Below are 18,437 nucleotides of genomic sequence, written 5' to 3' on the forward strand. Positions count from 1 at the left end.
TTTCTGCGCATCTATTTTGGTTGTGTAAGGTCCACTCTCTCAAAATTCTCTCCGTTATGCTCCTCACCCTCGACACCGCTCAGACTTTTATGTTAATATTCACCATCCCTCGGCTGCAAAGTATCACTGGAAGAGTCTTCAGTTGATTCTGTTCCCTGGTATACACCCTTTACCCTCGCTCTATATATGTATGTGTGTGTAGGCACGTTTCTGCAGGTGCTTTCCCCTGATTTCGTTGTTGCAAGATGATTGTGTGCTGTATAAATATATTAGTCACAGTCCAGAACAATCCTTTAAGCATATTCTGCAGTGTTGAAGGATCAATGAACTAGCCAAACCTTCATGAGTTGTTCATTTTAACTATGGGACCGAAATTAATACATTAGAGTGACTTATTAGCTCAACAGCTCCTTGACCATTTTTAGAAAGCATTAGTTACTCAGTTACTCTGGATCACCATTAGACATTAGTGCCACCATTTTAGGACTCAAACCTGATCATATAGGTTGCTTGTAGTCCTAAAACTTGTAATCTATTCTATCAAGTTCTTTTAGCGAAAAGAAAAGAAGTCAATACTCTGTAGTGCAAACTGTGCAAATCAGATGACCAAACCGTATAAGAGCTTCTTTGTGGGATATACAGCATTAAGAAGTTTCTTTACGATGGTTCTTTGAGGATATATAGCTTGGGTGGCGGTATTGACACCCCACAAAATGGAGTTAGCACCCTTTTGCCTAAATCCGTGGTACTGGCACCCCTCCATTTAATGAGACATTTTCCATATACCCCACCATCCAAAGCACTCTACCCCTTCTTTTTTCTTTTGAAAAAAGGAACTTGCAACTACTTCTTCTTTGAACAGGGAAACTTTGGCGCTAAAAGTCGCGGCTACTCTTTCTCGCTCCTCTCAATTCACACCTATTTTAATAGCGAAGTGATGCATATTGTTTTCCATTCCAGCACACTTGGCGCTGAAATCACGTGGGATGATACATGTCTTGTATCATCATGTCATAAGGATGAAACATGTCATGTATCACCCATCATTTTTGGGAGAATGTTTTTTGAACTTTTCATTAAAATGATACATGTTACGTCTATCAAAAGGTTAATACATGTCATATATCTATCATTTATAGAAGAATATTTCTGGACCATTTTGTTGGTATGATACATGTCATGTATCATCATGTTAGGAGGATATATGATGATATATATCATATATCATCGATAATATATCATACCAAAGTGGAGTGCTTGGGGGGACGGGGTAAATCCATATGAAAAAGGGACACATATGGAATAACCATTATTCCACTACCCTTTTACCAAATGGGTGCTAGTCCCATTATATTTTATGGGGTGCCAATACCGTACAACTTTACAATGTAAACGATATTTCCAGATCCATGTATAAGGGTCATCCTTCCCTAAACATTTTGTGCTTAATCCAATTAGCATAGATAGAACAAATGATAATGAATGTAAGTGATGTAGAACATTAGGGTTGCTGATGTTGAGTGCGTGCACCCATTAGTCAAGTCCAAGCCCATGAGCCATGAGCCCACTAGTTTAGTTACTGCTTTATTGTTATTAGTATAAATAAGGACTTGTAATTAGGTTTTGAGTAGTTGTGTTTATGTTTATGAACTATTGAGTGATTATCAATAAAGGTGAGACTTTTAGAGTTCTATAAAGTGTAGATTTCGACTAAGTGTTGCTTTTGTCACTTCAATCTACATTATTTGGTATCGGAGCAAGTTGCTTTTTGGGAGATTTGTGTAGAAACATTGTTCACCCCGGCTACTGTTCACCGCGAATCCAATTTTATTTTTGTAAATCAAGATATGTCTACAGCGTTAGAGATAAAGAATTCATGGAGAACTCATGGATTCATATTAACCGTACCCCTAGAGTACGGGTTGCTCGATTAGAAGAGTGGAGAGAAGCCTTGATGCAAAACAGGTTTGATCGATTAGAAGAAGCGACTAGTCGACTTAGGGAGGCTATGGTGGAGCTTTTGCAGCCCAAACCCCCCATCGTTGGTGGAGCTTCTATAGCCCAACATAAAACACCGGTTGTTGTCAATGACAACAAAGAGAAGGAAGGAATTTATGAAGCCATTGTGTCATGTCTTGAGCGTGATAACAAACGAAATCAGCAAGTTCAACACCTTCCTTTGCAACAAAGACATCCTGCTGACCAGATCTATGAAGGTCTTGTTCCTCCAATTCAACAAGCACAAAGTGGTGGTTATATTGATCCTTTTCTAACCAATTTGGAGAAGGTTTTTACTCGCAGCCACAAAACACTTCAACGCATACTTCGTGACTTCTAGTATCCGTTGTGTTTCAAGAAAGGAGTACTAGCAGCATTGTGGTGCCATGTTATTCATTTGAGCCGATATTTTGGCAAGATTCGAGGTAGAATTCCTCAGAACCACGGGAGAGTGACGTATACAAGTTTGAAGTTTGAAAAGCTTTTGCATATTGGTGGGTTTTCATGTCAACAAGCTTCTTCAACATGGGGAGAGTGATGTAGAACATTAGGGTTGCTGATGTTGAGGGCATGCGCCCCTTAGTCGAGTCCAAGCCCATGGGCCGTAAGCTCACTAGTTTCGTTGTTGCTTTATTGCTAGTGGGTACGGGCTTTTTATATTTACACTTGAAAAAGATGTGATTAAATACCCGTTATACCTTTAATTCAGGGGTAATTTTGGTATTAGGTGAAATACTAACGAAACTTGGATGGAAGTCAGACGACGTGGGGCGAAATCGTGATGTTTACAAATGTGGGGGGTTTATTCAAAAGTGGTGACAAAAGTGGGGGGTTTGGACAAATTTCCCCTATAAATAAGGACTTGTAATTAGGTTTTGAGTAGTTGTGTTTGTGTTTATGAACTATTGAGTGATTATCAATAAAGGTGAGACTTTTAGGGTTCTATAAAGTGTAGATTTCGACTAAGTGTTGCTTCCATGACTTCAATCTACATTAGTAAGTCTCATTTCCAAATCCAACCATTAATAATAAAATAATAATAAAAAAAAATTAAAAAAAAAAAGACACTTTAATGATTTAAGTGACATACTCAATTTATGTGACATACAAAAGTATGATTCCTAACAGATAAACTTACTAGACTTGCACCGACTTTTAATGGAAAAGGAGAATTTGTACTATCGTGCCAATGTATATTGAAGCCACAAATGGCAGAGAGCTCAACATTAATTCCTCTCTGCTTATTAGGAGAATCTTGAAAGCTGCCAGGAGATTTGGAGAACCTTCTTCAAATGAGCAGGGACGCTGATACTTCTCGTCATTTATTAAGTCCATTCATTTTTTCAAACTGGAGTTACAAAGCACGTAATTGAAGATTTTGATGGGCAGAATTTGTTGGACAGCCATCCTGGTGGTAGTATAGTAGCTTGCTTAGGAACACATTGGCTCTTCCAAAAGTTGTTACTCCACTGAAGTTTGGACTTGTTAGTTCTAAAGACCTAATATGCAATCTAAATGGTGAACTGGCCAATAGGTTTACACAAGCTAAGCAACAAGCTTGAGGCTTAATAATACGACAGCCACACCTTTTGTAGGAGGCATGAACCAAGCCTAGAGCCAATTTCTGGCAAATACTATAGGAGTAACCTTAGTTACGCCTCCTATCACTTACTTAGGGTTGCGTCTATCTAGTATATATCCTCAAGACTGGGAATACATGAGTGCCAACCACTAGTAGAGAGTGTGACTAACTAACAGAATTCAAAATTGGAAGTCAAGAGTCTAATCTCATGTGAGGAAATTGCAGCTTATTCACTCAGCGCTCTCTACACTTCATGTGTATTATTGGGCAAAAGAAATTTGTCCCACTCACTGTATCAGAACAAGTTGCAAAAGTTTGAAGCAGATTATTATGGTGTCGACTTAATATGAAGAACAAGATGCATCATGCAAGCAGGAAGTGCACTAGTCTCACCAAAAAGGAAGCTAGGATCGGAGGCCGGTCTGGGTATTCTTGAACTCAAAGTTTGGAACCTTTCAGCATATTGTGGCCTAGTTATTAATAAGGTGGTTTCCAAGTAACTTGTGGGCATGTACAGTAGTGAACATGGAATTAGAATCTTAAAGACAAGTTAACATTTTTCTGGACTAACAAAGATACCAAAGAATTGTTCTTGGGTTTTGGAGGAGTATACTTGATATGAGACCTATAGCTAGGGAATTTATCTCATATAATATCTACATAAACCACCACTTTGCTCTCGCATGATATATGGTGCAAGGATACCCCTCTAAAGGAAGAGGCAACAGCATGGAACTCTTTATTTCTCCTTATGGATGCAACAATAAATGAGTGAATATAATAACTGATGGGCAATGTATGTAATTCTATGGTGCACGCTTTACCACAAAGCATACTGAAGGAGAATATCTTAGCAACAGAGATTAAAGAAAATTATTCTTGAAGAAGACAGAATTATATGGACCCTTCATCGTAATGGTATTTATGAATTAAAGTCTACTTATACTACTATCAAAATCCAAATCCAAGGGAAACAATAAGATGGTATAATATGGTTTGTGGAAAGTTAGTAGTTCCTAAGCATTCTTTTGCAGCTTGGCAACTTTTTTCTGGTGATGTGCCTACTCAAGATGGGTTAAATAAAAGAACAGTGTTGCACTAATCTCGTTGCCCTTCTGCAACAACTCAAGAGATAATTCAAAGTGCAAATATACAAAAGCACTATGGATCGAGTAGTGTAAAGCAACATATATGTCTCACTGTTCAAGCCCCTAGTGATACTCATGATCTGAAGATTTGTCAGGGAAATACTATGGAGGCCGAAATTGTAAGCTGTGAAGCTTTAAGTTATATATGGAGGGAGAGGAACTATTGAAGGTTTAGAAGCACTACTGCTCAAGATTGGCAAACAATTAGGAGAATTTACCTACAAAGTCTCTAGCAATTGTGAAATTTTCAAGTCAGTCTACTGGATAGATTGGCGTTTACAGTAGAGCAGATCACTAGAAAACCAATTCAATGCATGCATATGGAAAAATCTAGAGAGGGGAATAGAAAAGTTAAATACATATGGATCCTTGACAGACAACATACGGGGGAGGATTAGAGGACTAATAAGAGATTCTGATAGAGAGGTGCACTTAGCTTATACTAGCGTTGGAGGCTTAAGGTTAGTATTATTAATTCATGAGCTTAAAGCAATACTAGTTGGCTACAACGTTGTTAGAAGATTCAAATCCTCATGGTTGAGGTTGCATCGGATTCCTTTGAGAGCAGTTAACATATTGAAGAATAGTGAAAGAGCACCATTGCTGTACGTGTGACAACATTAAGGCGGCTATCGTGTGTTTATAGCAACCAATAAGGTTGCAGACCACCTTGCTTTCACGAGCACTGGATCATGTAACAGAATATTTCGTACCTCCTTTCAGTTTAACTCTAATGACCGTTGTTGAGGAGGGTAAAAATGAAACATTTTATTTAAGAACTTATATATAAAAAAACGTGTTCCCTTGCTAAACTTGTTGAACTCTTGTACACTCATCCGAATGGTTAAACTGAAATCACCATATCTACAATTATGTAGCCTCTCCCTGTAATACAAAATTGTCGGTTTGACATGTTCCTTGCGTCAAGTGTACATGACTGCGTTTACATTATTTCATGATAAGATAGATCTTTCAATTGACCTCTTCCCAGAAACCAAAAATAAATCTTCTAATTATTGTTGGCGATATTGTATATGAATCAAAATTCCTCTGATCTACTGAGCTTGCCTCCTATGTTTGAGACCAAATTAAACGATAAGGCAATCGTGGCAGAGATTGAAGTTTGGTCATCTCCTATTAAAATGTTGTGATCTCCAGTTGGTAACAACTCATAAGAATCTTCACCAATAATGCTAAATGTCTTGCAAACGTTTAAGTTGAACTCCACTAGAGAAGTTTGTCCACCCTTTACAAACACTCTTTGGAATGCAGCAACTTTCTTGATTGGGACTCCAGGTATGTAAGATGGTGGTGATGTATACAACATCATCACATGTGCCCCATCTGTATGTCGACAACAATCTTCACCATGTCATGGCATTTTGAATCTCCAACTAGGATTGCTGGGCACTTGGCTACTGTTCCATTTAAGGAACCAATTTGTCTGCATCTTACGGACTGTTGTCGTTCAAGTGAAAGCACTTTGGGTTTCACAGAAATGCTGGTGTAATTGAATGTGGTTTAACTTAAGCCATGGCCAAATGGTACAGTGTTTCCATTATAGAACTTATATGTCCTTCCAGGATAACCCTTTGCAGTGTCTGGTCTGAGTTGCATTGAAGTCATGGGGAGCTTGCTTATGTATTCGTGTGGATACCATGTGATTGGAAGCCGACCAGTTGAGAGATAGTTGAAACAAAACACATAGAATTGAAGTACATAAATGTGATCAGATTCAATTTAGCTAGCCATTTATGCATTAATTTAATAGAATCAACTATATATATGCATTATCTTACCTGGGTTATATTTTCCATACAAGACATCAGCTATAGCGCGACCACCTTCTGCACCTGGATAACCATCCCAGACTATAGCAGAGGCCCGCTGAAGTTTCGGGTTGTTCAGTAACGATGTAATGTCAATCCCTCCATCAGAGAAAATGACCACAATTGAGGAACGTTATTAAGCACATTGGCGTCTGCAAAATCTTCTACCAGGTCTTGTTGAAATCTGGGAAAACTTAGGTCAGACCGATCTAAACTCTCTGCCTCAACAAATAGGTCGAGTCCCACAAATAAAACTGTCACATTCATATCCCTAGTAACCTCTATTGCTGGCTTAATGCCACTGTCATTCTTACATTTCACATCAGTGCATCCCGATGCGAATTTAACATCCGTATAGGTTCCAAGTCCAGCAAGTGGTGTCACATACTGGCAAGTAACACCACTCTTCACTGAAAATACCACAATGGTTTCCTTTATTACTTGAAAATACCACAAATATTTTTTTTTTCTTTTTTCAAAAATATATATATTTACTTATATATTAGAGGAAACAAGACAGGCGACAAAGCAAAAGAAACAAAAGTGAAACTTACTAGCATAATTCCCTATCATGGCGACTGTGGCATTAATTAGCATGATGTCCAACTACGCCTATGGTGAACTTCTTTTGGCCACGGGGAGGGGGGCGGAGTGGCAAAATGTTGTTGTCATTCTGGAGGAACACAATGCCTTGTCTAGCTGCTTTTGCTGCCAACTCTAAAGAGGCTAGCGAGCATATATTATCTCTTCCTAATGCACCATAATTACCAGGGCTACCATCAAACTAGCAAGCCTCATCAACACAACATACAGATTCTTAAGGGCTTTGGCAACCTTCCCTTTCTTTACGGCTTCCACTCCATATTTTGGAACATAGTCTCCATAGTCTAAATCGAGCCGAGTATTTTTTGTATAAAGATATTATCATGAATGTCATGAATTGATCTGAGGAGACATACATGTTATTTACCTAAACCAAATTTAGAAGTATTTTGAAACGCTGGACCTTTGGTTTTATACCTTTTTAGCAGCTAGATTAGTGCTGAAGGATGATAAAAGGACGCACCGGCATTAAGGGATTGTGCAACAGCATCTACTAGTGTGTCGTTCAGGTATTTGTGACCCAATACCATCACTTCAACTGAATTGCAATCAGCTACAATATACCTGCATGGATGTTCTAGAACAATTAGCAACTTGGCATATGTTGTACGTATTCGTCTTCAATAGTTTGTCTACATTGATTTAACAATTTTTTTAGCAAAGAATAGTATCTTCCTTGCCTTATAAGTAGAAGTCTTAATATACATAGATTTACCCATGAAGATCCCACAATCCCCTGATAGTATCATTTAAGAGCCTGGGATTGGCACAAGCTGGCACGGTCATTCAGTGGCGGAGCCAGGAATGTAAGTGAGGGTGAGCCACCCAGAAGCCAAGCATAAAAAAAAAAATACACTAACTTTTTTTAACTAAAAATTCAAACCCGATCACAAAACAAGTATATTTCGAACGTAAAATAATCATATAAAATAATTGCAATAAATGTAATATATATATATATATATATATATATATATATATATAAGACGGTTCCTCTTACCTATTGTCCTTAGAGGAAAAGTATGATTAAGCTGACAAGAACCCCTAAGCAAATATACTTTTATCACAGAGTCATGATCATTAGGATGATAATATGAAATCTTGTTCCTCAATCCAGGGTCTCCCGAAAGACTAGACAAGTTGAGTTCTTCACGATTTTTATGTTGAACCCGCTTTGACATAGGTTGTTCAACACCACCATCTTCAGTTTCTTGGTGATTTCGCTTTGAAGAGGATCCTACTTCAACACTAACAACATGATTTGTGTTACTAGTTGGTTGAGCGGACAACAACTTTTCTTTGACCAAATACTTTAGCATAGCTATTTAAACAATTAAAATAAACCACCAATCAATTTAATTGAAATTGCACGAATTAAAATAAGCCACCAATGATATTCACAAAATAAAATAATAATCACAAACATATAAAAATCTAAATAATATGGTTTAGGAATCAGTACAAAAAGACGACAAAAAATTAAATAATATAAGGGTTACCTAGTTACATCCACAAAACTGATAGGTGTAAAGTTGTTTGTTTGGGTAGAAGAGTAGAAGACTTAAATTTTAATATAGAGTAATAGAGAATGGATGAGAGAAAAAGTAAAATATGTGAGGGGTTTATTTCTTTCTTTTTTTTTTTTTTTTTGGATAGATAGGAAAGGATTTCTTTAGATTTATATATGGGTGAATAAATACGAGATAAACAGGAGCACCAGTACGGTTGGGTTTTCTATTTTCTTGTTTTTTTTGCCTTTTTGGAACTGTTGCCTTTTTGGTATACGAGATATTAGTCTGTACATCAAGTACATCACAATCCACACATTAGCACATTAGCACACGGGCTTTTGTTTCGTTTATTACAATTCACATAATTTACACATCAGCCCTTTTTTTGTTTGCTTCTTATCACTTGCACTTTTATAATCTTTATATATATAATAGCAGTCTCTTTTCCTGGTCTCTGAAGGTGTCCACGTCAGCAACTTTTAAGTACCCTTTTTACTCACGAGAAATTAGGAGATGGAAAAAAAAATCGCGGGAAATAAGAAGAGAAAAAAGGAATTATACAGTGAGTCCCCCACAAATAAGATTCTAAACCCCACGAGTCTCCAAAAAGTTTCTTTCTCCACCTCTGAATTCACATAGAAAAGCTCCAAATTGTGAATTCCCTGCAGCAGTCTATCCATATTTTTGGTGGAACTGTAGTAATTGCTCTGCTTCAGCCAGCACCAGAAACATATGATATTATTCTACTTTCAAACGGACATTGAAGCCAAGGGTTTTAGATGTCCTGAAAGAAAGGGGGTTGCAGACTACTCAACCAATTACATTCTATTCCTATCATTTGAATTATAAATTTTGTATGCATTTTTAGTTGTCAATTCTGTCAAACTAAGTAGAATGTTAAGATCTGACCTGTAATTCTTCTCATACAGGTAACATCAAGAAAAGATCAGCACCAGTATTGGGCCAATAAAGGCGAACCCTATTCCTATGTTTCTGTCCAGGAATTTGTAGACGCATTCCAGTCGTTCCATGTTGGCCGCAAGCAAGGGCAAGAACTCAAAGACCCCTTTCGACAAAAGAAAGAGCCACCCCGCCGCCCGACAACTTTTTTGAGTATGGTGTCAGCAAAAAAGAGCTTTTGAAAGCTTGCTTTTCAAGGGAATGGCTGCTGATGAAGAGGAATTCCTTTGTGTATATCTTCAAAATGATGCAAGTGAGACCTAAAATTTGTAATCCATCATTAGCTTATATCAGACGTAGTTCTGTCTGACGAAGAAATTTAACTAAATTAAGTCCAGTTGTGTTCGAGTTAGCAGCCAGTGAAATTATTGTTGTTTAGCAAACTCTTTCAACACAATGAAGACATGAAATATGAAACAGTTATTTAGAATTGTTGTTCTATGGGCAATCACTGAGCGTCTTTGTTGGCAGTATATTGAATGACAATTGGTTAACTGGAGAGATTCCAACCACTTTGGGAGTTGTTAAGACTCTCGAGATTCTGTAAGTTGTCTTCTGATCATATGTGCTCACCTTTATATAGTTTGTTCACTTCTTCTGATCTATGTTGGTTTACATGCCACTGTTCTCCGCTCTTCAACAGTCGACTTGATAGGAACGCTCTAACTGGGACAGTTCCTTCCAACCTTAACAACCTTACTAGCCTCAACGAACTGTGAGAAAACTATGTTATTGCTTGAACTGTAGTAGTCGCCGCATGTTGGTCGAGATTTCGGCAATGTTCCTTTTCTCACTATTCTCTCTTTTTTCAAGGCAATTAGCAAACAATCTGCTCCACAGTCCGAGACTGATCTAACAGAATAAACTTCCTCAATTATGTGTAAGATAGAGTTTATGTTAAATAGATCCGATTAAATTTGATGTCTCTTTTTTTTTGCATCCCTTTTGTCTCCTTCTTACGCAGCGTCTAAGTCTAACTACTTTGGATGCAGCCTAGCTTATTGTTTGTTTATTACCCGGGGACTTGAGCAACGACTCATTTGATCCATCCAAGCTCCAAAATGGTTCTCAACCATACACTCCCTCACGACTTTGTGAATTTTTCTTGTACCACCTTCGGATACTAGGAATCGAAAGTGTTTGTACTTTACTCAATTATCTATTGATTGAAACACCTTTTATGGTGAATGACCAGGGTGATGGAAAATGGGAATCTTCATGGAGTTGTCCGCAAACTCTATTTAGCTTTCCATAGCTACAGAAAGTGTAAAATTTGCTTTTTTACTATTTTGTTTTTGTTTTTGTTTTTTTTTAAAAAAAATCAATCGAGTAAGATGCACAGATCTTAAATTTGGAGCATCCAACACAAAACCCAAATTGTTCTTGGAACTTAAATATTATTATGCAAACTTTAAATTCCCTGTGTGGGATTATACTATATGTATCACAAGTACCAATATATACGACTAGAAGTTTTAATATATATGCACGAATATAAAAGCTAATGCTTTTACAATTGAGGAATGATGTATACCCTCTTAGAAGTCCATTTCTGCCCTCTACTGACCATTTTCCCCACCACCTCATCTGATATCTTTTCACTAACAATGTGAATGTAAAGCCCAACACGAAAGATGGTTGGGTTTGCGAGTTCAATGCACTTCACCACCTTCTAAGGACTTCTCTTCAGCCTCACCTTTTTCAGGTACGTTTCTTTCTCTTTCTTCTTTCTCCTCAAATTCAAATGGTTATTCTTCAAAAGTTCTTAATAAACCATCTAGGAAGTAGGAAATTTTAGCCCCAAAGGAAGCCAACCATAAAAAAAAAAAGACTAAGTCCACTTACTGCTCCAATACCAAGAATTTGTGGCAAAAAGCAAAAGACAGGGAGTAAATCTTGATAAATTCAAACCAATTTTCTCGCATGACATATCATGTATATATCTTTCAATAATTTCATAAGTTGAGTTACAATTATGTGGCAATTGCATGTCATAATACCAACTGGTGATTCGGGTTAACGTATGTGGGTACCCATTACTGTGATTTTAGTCCTTCGGTTTTTAGCTTTTGTTATCGATAAAAAAATGGGGGGTAGATGTTATGTGTTTTGTTTCATTTCATTAATTTTTATATTCTTATAGTACTTAGTGTCCCAGGTTAAGTTGGATGCTTTTGAAATGGGTTCGAGACAGACATCATTGCATTGGCATTCATCCTTTAATTCTAAATATACATCAACAAAGCAATTTATACGCCACTTAGATCAATAGTCCCAACAGAGTCATACTTCTTCATCTAGACGGATAGAATTAGTCATCAGTTAGTATGTTGTCATGAGCTATGTATATACATCATCACTGACTGCTCATATCGTTCAACTCTTTTGCTGACTAAGTATATACATGTATAGTGCAACTTGGATTTGCAGGGTTGCTCTATTTGCGTACAAAATCACGATCTATATTATAGTTTTGTTTCGGACCAAACTAACTAAGCCAAAAGTACTATACTTGCTTTCTCTCTTTCTCCCCGCTTTTGCATTTCTATATGATGATGTATTTTTCAAATTCAAATTTATATAATGATGCTTGATAAGGGGGTGTTCTATGTACTTGGTGTAAAAGCATGAATTCTACTTCTATTTTTGGCATGTAAGGTAGTCAAAGGTACTGGCAATATAATATGTGGTGAGTGGATGCCTAAAACTATTGTTACGCCACAGTTTATGATACGCTTCTATATTTTCAGCATGCTACAATTCTACACAGATAGTGATGAGACTTCAAGTACCTTCAAAGGAGACTTAATGATGTTCCATGCCTATTAAGGTACTTGGTGCCTATTTAATTTGGTATAACCTGAGTCTTGAACTTGAGATTGAAAGTGTGAATTGGTTTAAATCAACGCAGCATTGTTATCCTGTGCTTATAATCTATTGTGTGATTTCTTTTATTCTATAGTTAAGTATGTGCTATAGAGCAAGAAACCATGACTTGGTCCTCTTTTCAGCTCAGTGAGGCTATCCACGTCACAGGGGGATTACGAGAAATCAGGAAGATTAAATTAGAAGTCTTTAACTGAAAAAGAAAAGCTAAACCCAACAAAAACTCAACGATTTAATTTATAGCACGAAAAATGTTCCTTCTCTGTTCCACAAGTGATAAACTAAACCCTACTCTTCACTATTTTCCCCTTTGATATTGTGCCGTCCATGCTTATATTATCTATGAAGTAGAGAAGAAACATAGAGGTTTGGCATCATCAAAGCACTCGCTCTCAAACTGGATTAGTTAGCTGGACGTTCCGCCTTCTAGGTCTGATTTTCTCTCTTATTTCATTTTTGTATGAATTAAATTTTAGTTCCACTGGGAAATTAACAAACAAGTTTCCTAATTTGTTCTTTGGTGTTAATAAGTCATATGTTATTTAGTTGCAAATTAAAGTAGGTATTTTGAATTTTGTGGGGTTGGGTGCCGTTTGTATCCATTGTAGATGATGGTCAAGCCATGCCTTTTCAAAGTTGTTACTTCCTGTCGTTCGTTTAGTGTTTAATAAATATGTCAATACATACATTGTAAATTGCACTCTTTGAACAATGAATTGTACATTGTAAAATGCACTCTTTGTATTTATGGGTTTAACTTTGTTCTTTGATGCTTCTTTCATTAATAATTAAGATACTTTTTGTGAAAATTGATAAGATGATAGTAACATTATTGATAGATACCTTAAATGTGTATGTATGTAACAGAGATTATATGCTTAAAGAAAAGTTTTTTGATGACCATGTGCAATTAATTTTGTTTCTTAGTGTCAAATTGCTATATTATATATTTATATTTTTCTTAATTATTGTGTATGTGTATGCACTGTTTAGCGAGATTTGATACGAACTTTAGTTATATGGAATCTACAATGTGAATGCTTTATATACTAAAGAAACTACTTAGCTAGGCTCAAGCTAGATGGTTTCCAAGGATCAATTTGAATATTTGGATATGCTTGAATGCAGGGGATACGATTTATACTTCAAACAGATTGCTCAGAGGATCACATAAGAAGATGATGAATGACAAAGTAGGCATCTCTCTGCTCTCTCTCTCTCTCTCTCTCTCTCTCTCTCTCTCTCGTGCTTGCAGTACATGTTTTCAGGGCAATTATTGCTCATTTTGTTGCTGATCGAATAGGTTCAGGCAATCTACATTACTAACAATTTTCTTAATCACAGAACAATCGCAAATTAGCCACAAAGAAAAATCTTCATAGTGAACCAGTTGATCTCTCAATCAGGAACAATCTCAAGTCACAAAAATCTGCCATCTCAGTCTATAAAAAGTTACATACGGCATTATGACGTGACAAAATTAAATAACTGAAAGCATAAGAGGTATTATTAATTACTATCATTACGTTTTCTTACTCGAATTTTTTTAATTAATTTTGATACTGTGATATGTAAATTAAACCCAATAGAAAATTGTCGATTTTTTTGGTCTATAAAAAATGTTATATACGACATGGAAAACATAAGAGGTGTTACTAATTATTGTCATTAGTTTTTCTTACCAATATTTGTTTTAATTAATTTTGAAATTGCTGCATGTAAAATCAACTAAAAAAATTGTTGATTCCTAATAAGACGTTTATAACTTGGGAAATGCTAGAATTTCACGAATTAAAATCACAAAACATACACAATATGGAAAAAGAATCACAGATTAGTTAGAGTATGATGCTATTACTTATCACATGTTATTATATTATTTCAAGGTATTTTTTGAGAATCCCACAAAGTTAGAAATCGGAAACTGGATGCAACATTGCAACTGATAAAAAAAAAAAAAAAAAAATTAACGGGAAATAAAAAAACTTTATGCAAATGCATTGAACTAACATCATAGAATAATGGCTTAACGGGAATTGAAATTAGAACCCAGATACAAATCCATTGAACTAATCTTAAAGAATAAATAGCTAGAAATTGAAAATTGGATGCAAATACATAATTAACGGGAAATCAGAAAATGGATGCAAATGCATTAATCTAACTTCAAATAATAATTAACATAAAATCGGAAATTTGATGAAATTGCATTGAACTAACATAAAAGAATAATTAACGGGAAATCAGAAACTAGATGCAAATGCATTGAACTAATCTTAAAGAAATAATAATTAACGGGAAATTGAAAACTCGATACAAATGCATTGAACTAATCTAAAAATAATAATTAACGGGAAATAAAAAAACTGGATGCAAATGTATTGAACTAACGTTAAAGAATAATAATTCACAGGAAATTGGTAACTGGATGCAAATGTATTAAACTAACTTCAATAAAAAATAATTAACGGGAAATCAAAAATTGGATGCAAATGTATTGAACTAACTTCAAAGAAGAATAATTAACGGAAAATTAGTAACTGGATGCAAATGCATTGAACTAACCTTAAATAATAATAACTAACCGGAAGTCAGAAACCGGATGTAAATGCATTAAACTAACTTCAAAAAAGAATAATTAAAAGAAAAATAAAAAACTAGATGCAACTGCATTGAACTAACTTTAAAGAATAATTAACGGGAAGTTGAAAACTATATGCAAATGCACATTGAACTAACCTTAAAGAACAACAATTAAAGGGAAATCAAAAACTAGATTTGCAATTGCATTGAACCAACCTAAAAAAATAATTAATGGGAAATCAGAAACTGGATGCAAATACAATGAACCAACCTCAAAAAATAATTAACATGAAATTGAAAACTAGATGTAAATGCATTGAACTAACCTCAAAACACAGTTGTATTGGGAATGTCTCGACAAATATAGTTTTACAATACCGAACCGACTCATAAATATAACCAACCAGAAACCGACGAGTTCAATTCGGTTTGGTCGGTTTTGTCGATTCAGCCAGTTTTATGCACACCCCTACCTCATTGGGCATTTTTACAAAACTTTAATCGAACTTCTCTTATTAAGCAACAAAAAGAAGTCGAAATGTTTTATCAAGGGTGGGATCTTTCTTTTTTATTGAGAGTGAGATTTTCACGTTGCGAGAAATTTAAATGAGTGATGAATATAATAATAGGGGGATATTTATATCTCATAACTCTGCATAATTGTAAATATTTTTCAAAATAATTTAATATAACGACACCCGTTTGTAAGACGGGTTCGAAAGCTAGTATAACTGATACCTTTTTTTTTTTTTTTGGTTTGGTCAAACTGAGGTTACGCCAGAGTGTACCGTAGGCCCCCCTGGCTCCGCCCCTGACACCATTGACTCTGTTGTATGAACACATGAGATTGGCTGCGTCACGCACCTTCTTTCACGCACATCTTGAACGGATAATGCAAAGTCTTGATGAGATCCCTCTCTGCTACAGTGCTACCTTCAAATATATAACATCATGTAAATAACCAATATAAAAAAATGTACCAATGGTATTTACATTTACTACTTCCATAGCAAGAAAAGCAAAGCATTGTTCAAACAATATGTCTAGCGATATCTATCGATTCCGTTTCAATTATCAACATCATATGCTCCATAGTGTTTGCAGCACGCTGCAACCTTGATGGGTCTTGAATTTGGATAAGTGGTGTTCACCTCATAACGACGTGGAGTTTGTCTTTGGCTCCTGATATTCCATATAGTATTGACTTTAATGGATTTTTTTTCTTTTGCTCCTGATATTCCATATATAGTATTGACTGACTTTACCTCCAACGAAGTCTTCATTTCTCTAGGTGTACAAGTCGTCTCCAATTCTAGACTTCGATCTAGACTTCTAGTCCCCATTCCATACGCACTATCCCCACTTGCTAAGTAAACTAAATCTTGACTTCTCTTTCTTTATGGCTATATATAAGAAGAGTCTAGGAGACACCACTAAACAGTCCATGAAGCCTTAGAAAATTAGCTTTCCTCCAATTCCTCCAATAAAAGTTTCTATTATTGCCTGCAATATGGTGTTGCAAAAAACTGTTATATTTGTGCTTATGGTCCTATTTAGTTGGAATATTTATGGCTTGAGTTTGCACTGCCATGAGAATGAAAGACAAGCACTTCTTGATTTCAAGCAAGGAGTGATAGCTGATCCATCAAATATGCTATCGTCTTGGGTAGGCCAAGACTTGTAAATGGCAAGGAGTGGGATGCAACAATAAAACTGGGAATGTAGTCAACCTTGATCTCTGAAACCCAGCCCTATTATTTGATTATGAGAGAAGGCTTAAAGTGATTGAGGTAAATTCTTCACTTCTTGAGTTGGAACATTTGAACTACTTGGACTTGAGTCAGAATGATTCAACAGGAATCAAAATCCCAAAGTTTTTTGGATCGTTTAAGAAATTAAAATATTTGAACCTCTCGTTTGCAGTGTTTAGTGGAACTGTTCCACATGATCTTGGAAATTTGTCAACGTTACATTCTCTAGATATATCTGGTTACTTCCTAGTTTTAGACATCCTCCATTGGGTTTCCAATCTGTTTACTTTACAACATCTTGCCCTCCGTGGTCTAAATCTTTTTAGTATGCCATCCGGTTCACTTCCTAGTTCTCTTCCTTCTTTATCCAGTCTAGTCTTATCATGTTGTGGATTAGATGAGATTCCTTTGTTTCTTTCTCATGCGAATCTTTCATTATCTCTTGTGAACTTTGACCTTAGTGATAATAACCTTAAAGGTTCAATTCCACAAGCTCTTCTGAACATGACTTCACTTAGGTACCTTGACCTCTCATTTAACGAATTAAGTTATGATGTCCCAATTCTAAATGAACTAAAAAAACTATACCACCTTGAAACATTAGACTTGTCCCGTAACCTTTTTCAAGGAAAGGTTGGAGATTTTGAAAACTCTTTGTCCCCATCAATCGGATATAGTCTAAAAACTCTAAACTTGGGGGGTAATAATTTCAGTGGTCATTTGCCTAATTGGTTGTACCCGCTAGAGAATCTAGAAATCCTTGATCTTTCTCGGAATTCTTTTGATGGTCCTGTTTCAGCAAGATTTGCCAAAACACACCAGTTGAGGGTCGGAAGTAATGTTTTTTTGGAGATGGTGGTTGGGAAAAGATGAGACTGGACTTCGGTTTTGAAGTTGCCTACATACCCAAATGTATTGCTTGGGATCAAAGTCTCAATTGCGTAGTTCTGGAAAAATGATGAAGGTTGAATTTTATAGGTAGAATTGGTGATAGTTACTTCCTCATTCTCCAATATTCCAATCGTGGGATGAAGTTGGAGAACTGGCGAGAGAACTGTCAAATCGTGGGATGAAGTTGGAGAACTGGCGGGTGAACTGTCCAATCGTGGGATGAAGTTGGAGAACTGGCTGGAGATGAAGTTGGAGAACTGGCGGGAAATGAAGTTGGAGAACTGTCGTAGGATGAAGTTGGAGAACTGGCGGGAGATGAAGTTGGAGAACTGTCATGGGATGAAGTTGGTGGAAGTTGTTTGACTCGCAAAACATATGCGCAATTGATATGGGTTTTACGTGTAGGTATGTAGGCTTTGAGCATGGGCTCTGAGCGTGGGCTTTATGGTAGATAAGCTCTGAACATGGGCTTTTTTGTAGATAAGCTCTGAGCATGGGCTCTGAGCGTGGGCTTTTTTTATAAATAAGCTCTGAGCATGGGCTTTTTTATAGATGGGCTCTGAGCATGGGCTTGTATTGAATTGGGCTTTTATTAGGCACATTTGTGGGGGCCGGAACATCGCCCTCTCTTTGTTACATGGGCAAAGCCTGTGTGGCAAAGACTTTTTTTTTAACTTCGACATACTCGTACTAAC

At 36.3% G+C, this 18,437-nt stretch overlaps 1 protein-coding gene, 1 long non-coding RNA gene and 1 pseudogene across 2 annotated transcripts; 2 read left to right on the forward strand and 1 right to left on the reverse strand.

The window, feature by feature from the left end:
* Positions 1-5,767: 5,767 nt before the first annotated feature.
* Positions 5,768-7,946, reverse strand: LOC147515345 (beta-xylosidase/alpha-L-arabinofuranosidase 1-like). The gene is made up of 6 exons (XM_086592876.1): positions 7,876-7,946; positions 7,624-7,724; positions 7,326-7,444; positions 6,702-6,944; positions 6,528-6,615; positions 5,768-6,072 (listed from the first exon to the last, which is right to left on the reverse strand). Exons 1-6 carry the CDS (start codon positions 7,944-7,946, stop codon positions 5,768-5,770), a joined length of 927 nt encoding a protein of 308 aa, XP_086449002.1.
* Positions 7,947-9,784: 1,838 nt separating this feature from the next.
* On the forward strand, positions 9,785-10,465 carry LOC147515346 (uncharacterized). Its single transcript, XR_015213416.1, has 3 exons — positions 9,785-10,174; positions 10,275-10,346; positions 10,445-10,465. It is a non-coding gene; the product is annotated as an uncharacterized LOC147515346 (long non-coding RNA).
* Positions 10,466-16,500: 6,035 nt separating this feature from the next.
* LOC147515347 (receptor-like protein EIX1) lies at positions 16,501-17,724 on the forward strand (annotated as a pseudogene).
* Positions 17,725-18,437: the final 713 nt, after the last annotated feature.

This window comes from Coptis chinensis, chromosome 2 (assembly GCF_015680905.1).
Source record: "Coptis chinensis isolate HL-2020 chromosome 2, ASM1568090v1, whole genome shotgun sequence".
Taxonomy (NCBI): Eukaryota; Viridiplantae; Streptophyta; class Magnoliopsida; order Ranunculales; family Ranunculaceae; genus Coptis; species Coptis chinensis.

Coding starts and splice junctions, on each gene's coding strand:
- LOC147515345 (XM_086592876.1), bottom strand. CDS start 7,946: ATGACCGTGCCAGCTTGTGCCAATCCCAGGCTCTTAAATGATACTATC. Junction 6,616..6,701: donor AAGATTTTGCAGACGCCAAT/GTGCTTAATAAC, acceptor CCGAAACTTCAG/CGGGCCTCTGCTATAGTCTG. Junction 6,073..6,527: donor GTATGGAAAATATAACCCAG/GTAAGATAATGC, acceptor GTCGACATACAG/ATGGGGCACATGTGATGATG.